This window comes from Python bivittatus, unplaced genomic scaffold, assembly GCF_059951505.1.
Source record: "Python bivittatus isolate LINGU-HERP-01145 unplaced genomic scaffold, Pbiv_v1 ctg000780_np1212, whole genome shotgun sequence".
Lineage (NCBI taxonomy): Eukaryota > Metazoa > Chordata > Lepidosauria > Squamata > Pythonidae > Python > Python bivittatus.
The window spans coordinates 3899500-3915594 of record NW_028277108.1 but is presented as its reverse complement, the minus strand read 5'-3'; the positions used below and the strand labels follow the sequence as shown (position 1 = coordinate 3915594).

At 41.8% G+C, this 16095-nt stretch overlaps 1 protein-coding gene across 1 annotated transcript in view; it reads left to right on the top strand.

Moving 5' to 3' along the window:
* Positions 1–446: 446 nt before the first annotated feature.
* Positions 447–16095, top strand: part of LOC103050614 (monocarboxylate transporter 12-like) — a 61880-nt gene continuing 46231 nt past the window's right edge. The window contains exons 1-3 of the mRNA XM_088128963.1: positions 447–451; positions 1083–1186; positions 2075–2218. Of these exons, the coding sequence (XP_087985089.1) occupies positions 447–451; positions 1083–1186; positions 2075–2218 (253 nt within the window). The remainder of the gene's footprint in view (positions 452–1082; positions 1187–2074; positions 2219–16095) is intronic.

The window sequence follows — 16095 nt, the reverse complement described above, 5'->3', positions numbered from 1 at the left end:
TGCACCTGACAAGGGCAGGTGGACATTTTGACAAGATCCCAAAGACCACTGAATCAGGAAAGTACGGAATGTGTTATTTTGGACACAGCAAAGAATTATTTTGTCCAGTCGGGTCTTTAATGGGTCATCTTCAACATTTGAAGTTTCTAATTGACAATTTCCTATTGGAAAGCATCAAGTTGTCACTTTCAGCCTGAAGAAAGGATGATTCCATAGCCCCTCTCTTGTCTGTTAAGACTTTTATCTAAACCTGTTATCTCTTCAGCCTTGGAGTAAAATTGGTAAGCTCCATAAGCAACTGTGTGTGAGTGTACATGGCTGAAACCTGAAGCAGGACATTTAGCAAAGTACTTTAAAGGAGGGAGAGGAGAGGAAGAATTTCGATCTTCATGCCACCAAAGTCAACTTTGAACATTTATCCTGTTAGTAAGAGTGGCCTGTCAAGGATGAGGTAAGATACATTTCTCCTCCTTGTTCTTGACAAGGGGAGGTGGACATGTTGATAAGATACCCGTATTCTCTCTGTCCTTGGAAGAGATGAGCAGACATTATCAGCCTTTCCAGGTAGACCAGACTAGGAAACCAAGGCTATGTAGATCAGTACTATTTTTACTGTAAGGTTATAGTAACAGAATCTTATGAAGTCTGAATAGGCTTCCTCCCTTTATCTTCGTATGAACTAGGGAGGGGCTTGTCTGAGACGTTTACTCACATTACTCTCTTGGCCTGGGCTCAGGCCCCTTGTATCTGAACACTGCCTTGGTAGCAGTTCTTCCTCCTGTTCTTATTCAATCTGGGTGAAAATAATTGCACTTAGGGAGAACTTTGTTGCTGCTCTTATCTTGGTAGGATGGTTGATATGCAGACTGGATGTTACAGACATTGTAAACTGCAACATTAACGTGTTGAAGAGAGCATCTCCACATCTTTGAACATGGACATCTTTTTAGAGATTTTGGCTTAGTCCTGGCATTAGTAGGTCTTCGGTCAACTTCCATTTAATCTTTCACTGTGGTGGTATTTATCTGAAAGGCTTGTGATCGCATCCAATGAGATTTTGTTGTTGTTGTTTTCTTTCCCAGATGTATTTCAATTTTTTTTGTGGAGTTCCAGACTTACTTTGCACAAGATTATGCCCGGACAGCTTGGATCCATTCCATTGTAGACTGTGCTACTATGTTATGTGGTAAGTATTTATATATTACCATGGTGAATGATGAGCTACTTTTAAGATGCAGTCCTCCATTGAGCACTGCACGTGTTTCTGCTGTGTTTTGTGCTACATATATCTGCCTTATGCTTAGTCCCAAATAACTAGAAGCAAATGGACACAGTCCTTGATCTTGTCTAATTCAGCTTTCCTAACTCAGTGCCCTCCAGATTTGTTGGGATTTCAACTCCCAGAATTGTTAACTGGGAATTTGGGGAATTGCAGCCCTATTGCATCTGAAAGACACCAGGTTGGAGAAGGCTGATACAAGGTGAGTTATTCTGGAACTTAGAAGAACCTGCTTGCTTTCCTGATTGCAGTTAGAACTTGTCTTTCCTCCAGGAACTCCGGTTTGGGAATCTGTAACCCCTTGCCCACTCTGTTTTTTCTTTATTTCTACATTAAATGAAGAGGGATTGGTTCAGAGTCACCCAATGAGCTGCATGGCTCTGGGGGAACCTAAATCTGGCTCTCCCCAGTTAGAGTCCAGCCATATAACCATGACACCCTACTGGTGTAGGGTTCTGCGGGTCACTTTGTCCATGTGAAACTAAAGCTTTGCCAGTGTCCTCCAGTCCCCTGAAACTAAACATCCTTTCTGAAAGATGCTCCTTTTTTTTTTTTTCCTATTTATTTTACCTTAAACATAAACATCGTATTCTCCCCGCATCAGAATTTCATGAAAAAACAAAAACTCTTCTCCTTTGCAGGAACACAAAGAAAAATCAAAATTTGTTTTAAAAATCCATCAGAATGTAAAGGGGACAATTAAAATAGTTGATGCTTTGGCATGGCTTTAAATGAAAGTAGACTTTCTGGTACAAAAGCGTGTTCACTTCTCGCTGCATTTCTTTCCCTTCCAAGCTCCTCTGGGGAGTTTCATCAGCAATCATGTCTCTAGTCAAGTGGGTATCATGCTCGGAGGACTCCTTGCATCTGCTGGATTTATCCTGAGTTCCTTTGCCACAACTCTGGAGCATCTTTACCTTTCCTTGGGCATTCTTACAGGTATTGTTATTACTGGCACTGATATGATTGTCCGCACATTAGTGGGAGCTGTTCTGCTATTGTCTGCAGCCTACAATGCATGGGAGTGTAATCTTACGGTGCCACTCCTGTGCATTAACCTAGGAGACAATCAGACTGCGTTCAGTGGAATTTACTCTTCAATGTATTTATTGAGGATTGCAGCCTGAGTACCTTTCTTAATTAGACATTTGAATTAGGCTGCTATAATTTCCCTGTTCTAGTTTGGGAACTGAGGAAGAGAGAATGTTTGTACAAAGCCATTCAGTGAGAGTTATATCCAAGAAAATTATCTTCCATGTTTAAAATCTTAAATTTATACAACTTAGTTGTGTCAGTATCATGTTTTTATCATTTGTCCCAGTGATCAAAAGCTTTAGTCAATGCTTATAGTATTACACTATTACTTTAATGGCACAGTTGTAATGTTACTCTTCAAAGCTTTGCTTTGCTGGTTGATTGCTCAAATAAAGAGATTTGACTTGACATCCAAGCAAGTATTTAAAGAAAGTAGGAAAAAGGCATTTTATAAATCACATTGAACAAAACCAGCAAAGAAACTTAAATAAAAAATGGAATAGAAGTAAAGTTAGATCTGGAAAACCATACTCACATTTGAGTGGTGGTGAAATCTTAATTTTGGCATAAAATTTAGGTTTGCTGTTTTTTATCTGGGTACATGTGCAGGCTTAACTTTCAATGGTTCATTGACTATATTTACATGTAGAATTAGCATCCTTTGTTGACTGTGTTGCCCAGAGTCTCATTCCCAATGAACTGAGTCATTCCTTTTCAAAACAAACCAAGAGCATCCCATTGTTCTGGTTCAAAATGAGACAGAAATGTTTATGCTAAAATTGCTTATTAAAGCCTGCATTGTAGCTGTACTGATGTGAGCTGACTGCTTAGACCCCTGCCATTTAATAACAATTTTGCAGAAATATTGCACTGAAATGCTGCCAAGAACTTGTTTGTGCAAGGAACAAAATCCCAGAGCTATGATGGATGTTTGAGGTGTTGGGCCAACAATTCTACATCAACCTTTGTTGGAAGTGTCGTCAGTAAATCCAACTGTTCTTTTTACTGATGGCGTTATAAAGTACCCATAGAGGTTTCCTTAATGGGATTTATTTTGAGAAATGAAATACCTATAGAACTCAAAAGCTTTAGGAGTGTTAATGATTGGTATCTTAGGGAAACAAATTAATAGAAGATAGGTGGAATGGTAGGTGCGGACTGTGATGTATAAATGGGTCTCTTATCCTTAGGTGCAGTAGAGGAGGAGGAGAACCTGTTGCCTCCATGCTGGTTCTTAAGGGTAATGCTGGAAAAAAATATATATACTACACCAGTCTTTCTATTTCAACTTAGTTGTCATACAGATATTTTAAAAGTCAGCCGAGTGCCTCATCCCAGTCACCCACCCACCCTTGCCCAAGCTATCCTGCCACACTTTAAGGAGCATGATTTGCAATGGACTCCCTCACCAAATGTTTCAATTAAGTCCTTTTTGTTTTTTGTTTTCTCTTGTTCCTATCCTATTATCTTTCTTTGAAGATTTGAACCTTCCTTCGGATGGGTGTGGACTTTATGTGAGCACACAGTCCCACAGCAGGCTGAAAGGGGGAGCAAGAGAGTCTGTTTCCCTGCAGTTCTTCCACAAATCAAATGTTCCCTTGATCAAAGAAGGGATGGCAGCTTCTGGAAGTAGTGACTTCACCGGGCTAATGGGTCCCCTGGCCAGGGACAGAAACCCGAGTGGGTTTCCCTTCTGAACGGTAGCTGTAAGTCAACTGGCAGTTGGAACAGGGCGCCCTCAGTAGGAAGAAGGAAGCCCACCCTTTGCAACCACTTTTCCTCATGCAGTTGGCAAACTGGGAGCAGTTCTCCCCTCAGTAGCCCAGCTTGTCCAAGTCTAGAACGGGACATTAGAGACAAGCCTGGTTGCTTCTCTCTTTTGGGTTGTGGGACCCTGACTTCGGAACACCCTCCCGAGGATGGGCACAAGAGTCTTGTTAGTACTGGGGTTTTTATGAGCCTAGCCTTTTCAGACCTGTAAACTGCTCTTGCTAGAATACTTTGCTTCTTTTAAACCATGTTGTGGGCCTTTCCTGGAGCCTTTTTGAGATGAAAGATGGGATACCAAACACTTTGGTTCAGCCTTCCCTAGCCTGGTGTCCTCTGGAGAGAGGAGAGGAGAGGATGGAGGGGGGGGGGAGGGGTGGACACTACATGTAATATTCCTGGTCAGCACTGAAAGTAGGAATTCTGAAAAGTGCCAACCCAACACAAATTGGGCAGGTTCCAGATTTGGAAATGCTATACCTAAACCACTACATCCAAACCCATTAAATTCATAAAGGAAAAATGAAAAATCAAGCAGCAACCAGGGAGGAAAGTGGGCAGGGCAGGAAAGGGATGGGATTTTTCCATGAGCTTTTCCACAAGAATAGTAGCATTTCCACAAGCTACCAGTCTGAAAAAAGGTTCCGAAAGCAACTTGAACTGGATTCCCAGAAAGGGATAAAGCAAGTGGATAATGTTTAATTTCTAAAAATAGACACTGCACTTTAGTTTTAGCATATAACCTGAAAAGCAGCTGTTGCTTTTTATTTGGATGAAATGAGAGCCAGGCTGGAGGAGAAAAAATCTGTATAGGCTCAAAGTCCAAAGATGGGAAAGAAGAATGAGAAGTGGAACCACAAGACCAACAAGGAGCCTCCCCCCTCCCCCCCCCCCGCCAGAGAAAGAGGATCTTATAACAACTAACTCTCTCCTTCTTCCTTTTCTTGACCATCCCCTCTCAGGGGTTTGAAGAAATACCGTTACGTTTGCTACCTCTTTGCAGTGGCAATGGATGGTCTCTGTTGCCTCTTCCTTCCAGTTCTCCAAAGCTTTAGCCTCCTGCTGCCTTTCTCTTTCACCTTTGGCTATTTTGATGGAGCCTACATCACTCTAATCCCGGTGGGGACAGCAGATGTCATGGGGACTGCGTCCTTATCCTCCGCTCTTGGCATGGTCTACTTCCTTCAGGCAATCCCTTACCTGATCAGCCCACCTGTTGCAGGTCAGTATGGAGGAGGGAATCAGATCATATACAGACCAGTCTATATACACCTGCAGAATATGGCTTCACTCAGTTTGTCTCTCTATTCCAGTTGTAACTAATGCACACGGATGATGGATAGAGTGGACACAAAGCTAACATTAAATTTTTTAAAATTGGATCCAGATTCATGTTTTTATTTTATATAAGATTGCATTTATTAAGTATAGGAACAATTTATTTCTCTCAAAGAATGGTTGATTAATATTGTGTCATCTGAATATAAACACATGGATTCCAATGCCTTCTATATGTCAATTTCAGAGAGGGTTTTCTGTGTAAATCAGAAACTAATGGGATCGTTTCTCCAAGATGAGTATTTACATTTTCCCTACCAGGCATTACCTTCAATTTTTTGGTTTGGCAGTATGTTCAGTAGAAAAGTCAAGGTCTTTAAAAATTATATAATGTGCTTCTTTTGATACTGTATATATAACATGCCTATATTAGCTAGGAATTTAGATCAATCAGATGGATTAGCAGTTGGTCTGAATCCAGCTGGTGATCCTCTTTCTTCCATTTACATTTTGGCAGATCTCCATGGTGGCATTTAGATTGGTTCGTCATTGGCCCCATAACACATCTCCTCTTTGTCAGTTAATTTACTTGTTTGTTCAATTTAGGCATGTCCCAACTATACGCTGACTCTGGGCAGCTCATGATACTAGGTGATATAAAAATAATAAATAACAATCTACATCAAACAGTAAACAGATGGATCCAGTGAACACATCAAACAAATACTGTACCCCCAGCAGGAGCTCCAACCACTCTAGCTGAGTACCTGGGGGAAGAGCCAGGTTTTGAAGGCCCTCTGAAATGTCATCTTCTCTGGTCTCACCCTTGAACCTTTATGGACTTGTGATCAGTCATGTATTAATGAGCTTTTAGCAGTACAAACACTGCCCAATCTATTTTAGGATCACTAGCCATGTCTTTGCTGGAGTAAACCATCAGTCTGTCTTCAACTACCACTAGAGCTGTCTAAATCCATTTCAGCCATGTCATCTGTCAGGCATCACCTTCATATGCAAGCTTCCTCTTCCCAACAAACCCCTGGGTTTTTTAAGGCTTCCCTCTTTCCTAACTCCACATCTGCTACTCTGCCATCTCCCGTGAGTACCATGTCTATGAGAATTTAAGCCATCTTCTGTTTCCAGCTCCTTATCATCAAAGCTTAGCACAAACTTAGTGCAAAGAGTTTGAGTGTGTGTGTAGAAGCATGTTCAAAAATTAGAGAACAAAAGAACTGAGAAAGGAGCCATGTGCAGCTTAGTGAATGTGTCCCTGCCATATAAAGTGTAAGGAATGGTTAGACTAACTCCCTATTCTGCTTTTGCTGACCTATTGACTGCTAGGATCAGTCTTGATATTAAGGAACTGCTTTTTGCAAGTAGAGATAAAAGTTACATATAAGAGCTTCTGCTGACATAGGAAGGTCAGTTAAAGAAACTGGGAATGCTTTTGCAAGTTGGAATATTATAAAAGTTATAAGGTGCTAAGCATATAAAAGTAAGGTGCAAAAGGAAATGGAAAGATGTGGTTAAGCTAATGTCTCGCTTTCGAGCTCCTGGACACATTTCCTGAGCATGCATGAACTTTTGCACCTGCTTTTGCTTCTAACCACATCCTCTGAACGATTTGGGGCAAGCTAGATTGCAAAGCCTTATATGGGGTACCCCTGGAGTGGACGAGAGCTAGAAACTTGATGCTGCTTAAGCTAATGTTTTGACAACCTTGGAAGGCGGGCACACGGGTGTGTGTGTGTGTCCCTCCTCCTAGATGCTTCCTGATGACAAAAAGGAATAAAAGCTGTTGTAAACTGTTCTATGGGTGGCTGTTCTCTGTCTTTTCTCTGCCAGCTGGACAGAGAGTGGTCCACCCTGCTTTTCTTCTGGCCAGAAATAAAAACTGTATTTGCTTTGGAAAAACCTCTGTCTGGAGTCTCATTGGAAATTATAGAATCCAGGCTAGCGAACCTTATAAAAGGAAAAGTAACCAGGCCTTTATTCCTAGAGAGAGGAAGGCTATAGAAATATGGCCTCCTTTTTTTTTTTCCTTGTTCATTTGCACTCTCACACTAGAGAGGTTATAGCTGCTAGTTTTGCCTGGGCCTCATGTTAGAAGGCTCAAGACCTCCCCCAATGAGAAAAAAGGAAGGTGTATCTCCATAGTATCTATAGACTTCCCTTCCTACAAGCTGCTTACAGCTAGGCCAAAGATAGCTCTAAGGCTAAACACATTGCAGTATGACTATACTGCAGTGTGTTTAGCCTTAGAGCTATCTTTCAAGTACAAGTCCTGTTGAACATACGTAAGATCTAATTGAATGTAAATAACAACAACAATGGAGGCTACTTATGCCTGACAAGTCCAATACAAGGATGAAATCGGTCATATGGTGCCTTCTAGTGGTCAGCAGCAAATATGACAACTTGTAAGAGAGAGAACAGAGAAAGGAACATCCCAGCCTCTAGTGCAGAGCCACAGTGTTTATGCAAGTAATTACACCAGGTAGAAACAGATACCCACTGTCTTTTACAAATGATTACATTTCAGTACTTGGCTGGTGACAAGAGTCAAGTCCCAGAGAAATTCAAAGTATGTGCGTCTTTGGCATGCAACGAACTTAGCAGAAAGTCCTAAATTCTGTGCACAGGTAATGGAGGTGGATCTATGGCAAATCAAATGCAAGGGTACTTGAAAGAACAAGGGGATGTACATCACACTACAGTGCGCTGTTTCCCAGAACAGAATTTGTGGCAATGATGAAAATTTGCTGTCTTCGTAGAAGTCATGAGGTGCAGGAGGCAGAGCTGGCAACTAAATCCTGGGGAGCAGCAGCCGACATGGACACAAAATACTGTCATATCAACGGTGGCATGGAAGAAAGTCCAGCCTAGGTTACGGTACATGAGAATGTTTGGTTCTAAGGTTTTGCCCATGGGCCAAAAAGAAGAGAACCAAACGTGAGGATGGAGTGCTGGTTGGATATTTGCTATATGCAAGAATTGCAGATCTCTCCATGCTAATTATTCAAATATGCCACATTGCTTATTTTGATGAGAGGGAGAAACAGAATAACCTTGAAGTGTCAGATCTTGTTCCACATGTCCAGATGAGCAATGAGTCGAGGGCATCAGCATCAAAGAGCTTTTGATCTGTGCCTGGAGTTTGATGGCAAGGCAGAGCCAGAAGGGGAAATTGAATGCTGCAGGCATTCAGAGAGATTCAACAAAGGGGATCAACCCAGAATATTGCCAACAGGGAACAGATGCAAGAGCCCTGCTGATGGGAAGACACATCAGCTTCTGAATCTAAGGAATGGAGAAAAGCTCCGGAAGAGAAAACAAAAGCAGTCCATAAAAACCACAGGCTTAAGCTCCTGTGCACAGCCAAAATTACAAGGCTGGAAATTGCCACATCAGTTGGAATCCAGTGTAGGAAGGTGATTACACCAAACAAATGGGTTTGTATCGCAGCCAAGAGACTGGGGCAGTTATATTATAGATTATCAATCTGCACACTTAGATCTCAAACTGCCAGCCAACAACAGCCCCAGACTACATGGACAGGGTGGAAAGTCCTGTAGATCAGTTGGATAAGTAGAAAGAAGTCAGTTCTGCTTCAGTGGACAATATATGTATATGCAGAACAAGTGTGCCAAAGAGTGTGATTCATGGACTTTGGGATTTATGAGCCAAAGCCAATTGTGTTGTTGGAAGTCAATCAGGATGGGTCCAACTCTCCCAGATGAAGAAGACTGCATCTAGAACAGTGACACACAGAACATAGACACAACGTATCACTGTGTTTGAGATGCTCAGGACAAGGGACTCACTGAGCTATTGCCCATCAGAAGACATGCTGGACTCACTAATCCTTTTACCAAGAGATCACCGACAACCTTTTGAGATATGATGGGAGTTTTTGATCAGCTCATGAGCCAATGAGAAGCAATGCTTGAAACAGGAATGCTGTTCAGCACCTCACAACCTACTGCCCACAAGGAAGAATTTCTTCCAGATCTTTTCTTTCTCTCTCCTTCAGATTGCTCTTTACTTCTCCTCTAAGATTACTGATCTCCAGCAAATGAATTACTTCATTCAACAAACATAACAATGTGTCTTCTTAAAGGGGAAAAGCTTATCTACTTCAATGCCCCCATCTACCAGCCATGTTGGACCTGTGGTGGTGTGCCTCGTGGTGGTGTTATCAGTCAGTTTCTGAGTGCAGTGCAAAGGCTTGGGGCTTATTGACCATTTGAGCTCCTAGTTACTTCTTCAAAAACAAGCCCGCCACTTTGTTCATCTTTCAGAAAGGGGTTGTTTCAGGTTCCCACCCCAAGTGAATTGAAGCAAGGGGGGTCCTGGAGGCAGCCTTTCTCTACTATGAATCCACAGTTGTGGAATAGCCACCTCTCACAGTCAGATTGGCCACTTTCCTGACTTTCAGAAATGTGGTCAAGTATTTCTGTTCTGCTGGGCTTTGAGAGATTACGGTTTTTGGGCTGCCTGGTTTGGGGTCTAAATTTGTTCATTGTGTTACATGTATCTTTATTTCTGGTTTTTAGTAATTGGTTGATTTTATTTTATTGCTCTTGTAAATCTTTCAGAATCTTGGGATGGGCAGGGTGAAACATTTAGCACTGTTAAATAAAAATAAATTTAAAAATATGTTTAGTGTGGGCAAGGGCTATAGTAGGTACAGCAATGTTGTAAAGTGGATTTACACAGGAGTACTTGATTGTGAATTAACCATGTAGTTATAGTGTTTTATGGTAGCTTGTTTTGTAAGGCAGTCTGTGTGACTCCAAAAGTCCTATTTGCACATTTCAGAGAGGTAGTTGTGTTTGCTTGTCCCCCCCCCCCCCAAAAAAAACAGCTAAGAATTATGCTATCAAGTTTATTATAGCATGTGAATTCTTGTACTACATCTATTTTATCCCTGGGAGTGTGGGGCCCAGGGCCATTCTTGCTCACTTGTATTCCAAATACCATTGGCTTGGTGGAAATCTATACAAAGTCTCAAGTTCAACTATAGAATATATGATCTGATCCACAAGAGAATTTGGAATTTACTCTATCAGGAACTCCAGCACTGTTGCTAAGGCTGGGCAGGACTAGGAACTTAAATTCAGCTTTGCATATATTAAAAAATCAAAACAAAAATGGCAGAGGTCTTGTCTTCCTCCTCTTCCGCTTCCTCCAGCTGAGGATGTTTTACCCAGCAGCTTATCCAAAATCTTCTGAAGAAGTTTTAAAAGTATAAGACAAGTAGTAGGGAAGGAGGGACTGACTAACTATTGGATGATATGCCCCAAGTGTGTTTATGTGTGTATGTAACATGTAAACAATCTGTAGGGCGTTTTGTTCAGGATCACCTCAACAATAGCAACCTCACTGAAGATATCTGGTTTTTGGTTTTTGGTTTCTGGACTTCTGCTTTCTGAATTATGAATCTTTGATGTTCTTGTCGTTTCAACTTTTCACTGTTGCTTGAGAAAACAGATTATTCTGCTGTCTTCCTTTAGAAATGTTTCTTGAATCCATTTACAAACACAGCTAAACAATGTATACAGAAACTGATTGTGTTCCTTCATCAGTTTCATCACACAGTGAAGGAACACAACCTTTCATCACAAATCAACCTTCCAAAGGTTCAGAAACCAGTTTCCGAAATGTTAATTAGATTTGATTACTAGTTCTCTTGTTGATAATTCCAAGCAAGCTGAGCTATTATTTGTGATGGGTCCCAGCCAACGTGGAGTCTTAGTTCTAGCTCTTTCATATATATTACATTTCTGAAATTGCAGCTACTCTACCCAGAAGAGATTTTGAAACTTGAGAGAAGTGTTAATTGTAGCACACGGATTCACATCATACTGTAGTTTGCTCCTCCAAATCTTCAATTCCAGGTTTCCCAAAAGAAGGAATGAAGAATGTTTTTGCAAGGTTTTACATTTCAAGGAAGGCTTAGGGGGCACAATGGACCATGGTGGTGATGCAGTGACTACTTTGGAAAGAAGAGGGCATATGTTTGGGAGCCTCTTTCATGTTTGATAGATTTGTGGGGGGAAACTAAGGAAGATTGGTAAACAAATTCTTAGTGGTATGCAAACAAAATGAGTTTCCAAAATTTGATAGCACTGGGAACTGCAGGCAGCCCCCACCTGTAGTAAATTTTCCATTCTGCTACAGAAACTTGCAAAGTCTTAACGGACAAGAGACGGGCTATGGAATCAACCTTTCTTCAGGCTGAAAGTGGCAACTTGATGCTTTCCAATAGGAAATTGTCAATTAGAAACTTCAAATGTTGAAGATGACCCATTAGAGACCCGACTGGACAAAATAATTCTTTGCTGTGTCCAAAATAACACATTCCGTACTTTCCTGATTCAGTGGTCTTTGGGATCTTGTCAAAATGTCCACCTGCCCTTGTCAGGTGCAGACGAGTAGTCCAAATCCAAATCCAGGGTTCCAAGAGCCTTAAAAGTAGCTCAACATTCACCATAGTAATATATAAATTGTGAGTCACTTTTTTGTGAGATGGGCGGTATCTAAATTTGAAAAATGAAGGAAGGAAGGAAGGAAGGAAGGAAGGAAGGAAGGAAGGAAGGAAGGAAGGAAGGAAGGAAGGAAGGAAGGAAGGATGGATCAGGGAAGGAAGGAAGGAAGAAAAGTGTATTATGGTGGGAAACACTTGAATGTTGACATGTTTCAATGATGCCCCATCCAGCATCTTCTCAGTTGGCTGGATATTCGGTAGCCTGAATTCACCAGAACTCTCCCCATGTACCTTTCCAACTTTGCACATTGTTCAGTTCCTTATTCGTTTCACAGCAGGATCATTGAAGAAACATGGTGGGTTTATTCACTAGGACAGTGTTGTCCAAACTTGGCCACTTTACGATGAGTGGACTTCAACTCCCAGAAGTTGAAGTCCAACTTCTGGCAGTTGAAGTCCACTCATCTTAAAGTGGCCAAGTTTGGACAACACTGCACTAGGAACTATAGTGGGTAAAGCAATGGTAAAGTGGGTATGGACACCCATATGCATGGGCAGAGCTATTTCTCCCCCATTTGTACAGCTGGCAATAAAAAGTTTCTGTTTTCAATTATGCAAAATGTATTTGACAAGATATGCCAGAATCCCATCTCTGATTTTCACCACCACACTGGAAGTCTGGAGGGGATTCTGAGGGCCACAAAAAGTCCTTGTCTCTGATGCTGGAGATTGCCTGCACTTGCCCTGTTGTGTTACCGCACTTTGGTTTAGGTGTACATGCAACCATTCTGAGAAAATATATCTTTAGATATTTTAAATATATATCTAAATATAAATATACAATATATTATGTATTTTGATATGCATAATACATGTTATATTGCATATAAAATGTATTATGCATATCAAAATACGTAATATATTGTATGGCCTTACAAATGGGCAAATAACTTCCAAAAACAGATTGATTTGCTCATCTGCCAGTCAAAAGCGTGATTTTCCAAACACTCAACACCAGAGGGCAGAACATTCCTATCTCTTGTCCTGCATCCTGGAAAATAGTGGAAAGAAAAAAATATACTATTGTTGCTCTTCTGTGAGCAATATTTCAAGGAGGCTGATGAATCTGAAAGAATTGTGAACAGTTTTATTGCTTGTTTCCACCATATATTGGTTCTTTTTCATCCTTTCATTGCCAAAGTCATTTCCTGTTTTCTGGAGCGATGCAACTCCTTCAGAAGAGGTCCTCTGGGACGACAGGGAGCCTGTCTGAAGCACCCCTTTTGGAATTGTTAAAGCTGTCAAGTCTTTTCCTGGCTTGCAAAGCTGCTTCAAAGCTGCTCCTGGCTGTCTCCATCTGTGTGCACCCCCGCTTTGTTTCACTGCCCCCCCCCCCCCCCCCAGCATTTTGAAGCCACATCAGTCTGGAAGAAGATCCATCTACACTTTTGATTACATAGAAGTGTTTTGTATGTCTTCCTGCATAGCCTTCATAACCTGTTTAATATTCTGTCCAAGCCTGCTGTATACCTTCCTGTGTTCTTTTTTCAAAACAGAAATTAAGAAAAACATTTGTGCCAAGGCACTGAAACTCTGCCAAGACAATGAGAATTATGCATCACACTTAAGTAATGGTGATCAGCAGACTGCCTTAATTCCTGTTGTTTGTGTTGTATAAGAGAGCAATTAGACCCAGGGGAGAATCGGCAGACTTTCAGGTACTGATCACCAGTTCTCAGGAGGATAGCAAGCTCCTGGTTGTGCACAGCCTGCATGGTGAGCGATGCTGGGATTTGTAGTTCTAACGAGACTATTTCCCCTTCAAATCTATGAGAATAGTCAGCAGAGGCTGAGGTGGGGGTGAGGTCAAAACCAGCAAGATGGTGGACAGCAAGACATTGTGATGGAAGCTGTGCCCCTTGGGACAAGCAGATTTCAGCAGGACTGGGGTCTGCATCGCGATGCTGCGTCCACCGTTCTGCCCACACAAACACACATGGACACCGCTGAGGATGGTGGTTTTTTTCACATACACGTCATTGCAGAACCTCTTCTACTGAGCAGTTTGGGCTCAATTTCTAGAAAAGTAGAGACTGATAAAAATGGGGCAGGTGGATAAACAGCTGTTGGGCTGTCTTGGTTTTTCAAATGGAAGAGCTGCTGCCCCTTTAAGATAATCTTCTGCCTCTGCAGTGGAAGGTCTGTTCCCTCCTGATCTCCAGGGAGAGTTTGCCCCTTGTGAATGTGAAGAAATATGGACATGGTGGAGCGGAGGCGTGAAATGTTTTGATTCTGCAGGGAGATGATGCATTCATTCATTCATTTAAGGGCTTAATGGGTGGACAGCAATAAAAGCAGAATAAGACCCATGAAAGGACACAAAAGTCACACCAAGAAAACATACATTTTGGGGAGCCCCACCATATGTCACACCTCACAGGACACGCTCATAGATATCCTGGCCCCAAACCCAAGGGGACATCCATCTTCAGTGCCTTCCTAAAGGGTAACAGGGCCAGGGCCAGTTGAATGGATGTGTCTCTAACTTATGATACCTTTGAATTTGAATGGATGTGTCACTTAATAGCTTAGGATAGTGTTTTGTTGGAAATGACATTGTGTCTTCAAGAGCTGCTGGCTGGCTTCACACACTTTGCTAGGTTTCAAGAGTGTTGTGTCATTCTAGCCACTGTCATTTCTACACCATGGCTTATATCATCTTGTATAAACCCAGCCAACTGACTGTCAATAAACCCTGATCTGCAAAATTGTACGAACCGGTCCAAATATGTGAACTAATCTTCTGTGTTACCTACAGGTTGGCTTGTGGATACAACCGGCAGCTACACTGCATTTTCCCACTGCATTGTGGGTTTTCCATGGTACTCAGGTCAACACTGTTGTGCTGCACAAGACTGGCCAAGATCAGACCCACTTCCTCAAGGCCAGGAGGCAGAGACACTCAGGCCAAGCAAGGAAGTTGGGCAAATGGAACCATAGTTTATTTGGTAACTGGCAAACTGGATCAGAGAGGTGAAGAATTCTTGGCTGGTGAGCTGCAGCACAAGATGACACACATGTTAAATGTCTCCCTTTGTCTGCACAGAAGTGTTTGCCTAAATCAGATTTTGCAAAGTCTGCTACAGTCAAAGGGCTTGTTTTTTCTCTCTCCAAGGGAGGTCTTTTCAGCTGGAAATGTTTTGCCTTCCCAGCAGATTAAATTGTAGCAAATGGAGGTGGGGATGATGATGATTGTGTAAAACATGGCGGGATCCCAGTAGTGTGAGGTGCCTGTGCTCATCCTTAGAAATAACTTGTATTCACCAAGAAAGAAAACAAGGAATTGAAACAGGATGAGACAGAAATGGTTCAGATGATGTTGGCCCAGTAAGCCCTCTAATATGATACTTTTTTAGATGGGCTCCATAGACGCGTCTCAGCATTGCTTGCAAAGAGCTGTTCTGGAGAGCCATGTTTTATAGTGTTGCTTGCCTTCCTTTTAGTGGCAAAGAAGGTTTTGCCTGGATTAGACATAAAGCTGGACATGGACTTTAGAAAAGTGTCTGAAACCCATTCATTACAGATGTATATTTTAAGCTGGACCTTCCCTGCTTTTTCTAAAAATCTATCCAAGATCAAAAGCTTCCAGTAGGTTTTCCCCATTGATCAACTTTATTGGAAACCAGAGAACGTTCATCATTTTTGATGCTGGATGCATTCACACCTACCCTTCCCAACAGGGGTCTAGGAGTCTAAAACTGAAGCAATAGCCTACTTTTTCTCTGTACTGCCCAGGGGTGAATAACACATTACTGCTTATTCAATGCAATAAACACTTTCCAGATATGGTTATATTAACTGCACTGGGAAATCCTGTTTCTACAGAGGTAGGAACTGCAATCACACCTTTAATCAACTGCCTTGAGGACTTCCCAATGGTGTCATGTGACTCTGTGATTACTTTTGGCATGTGACAAAGAAGGAAGGATGCCAGAAGCTGATCCCAGATTATTAAGAAGGTGCTGAGAAGTCATTTTAAAGGGTAGAGCAGTCAAGTAATCTATTAAGGCTTAATTGAGAAACCACACTGTGGGGCTGCCAACACTGCCTAGATTTATTCCCACGCTATCCCAATGAGCAGTGGCCCCAACTGGTTTCATCCAAATCCTTTGGAGTATCATGGTAATTCAGAGGTCGCTGTGAATCATTTTAAACAAAAAGGTGGTCTGTGTGATTTCAAATGTCC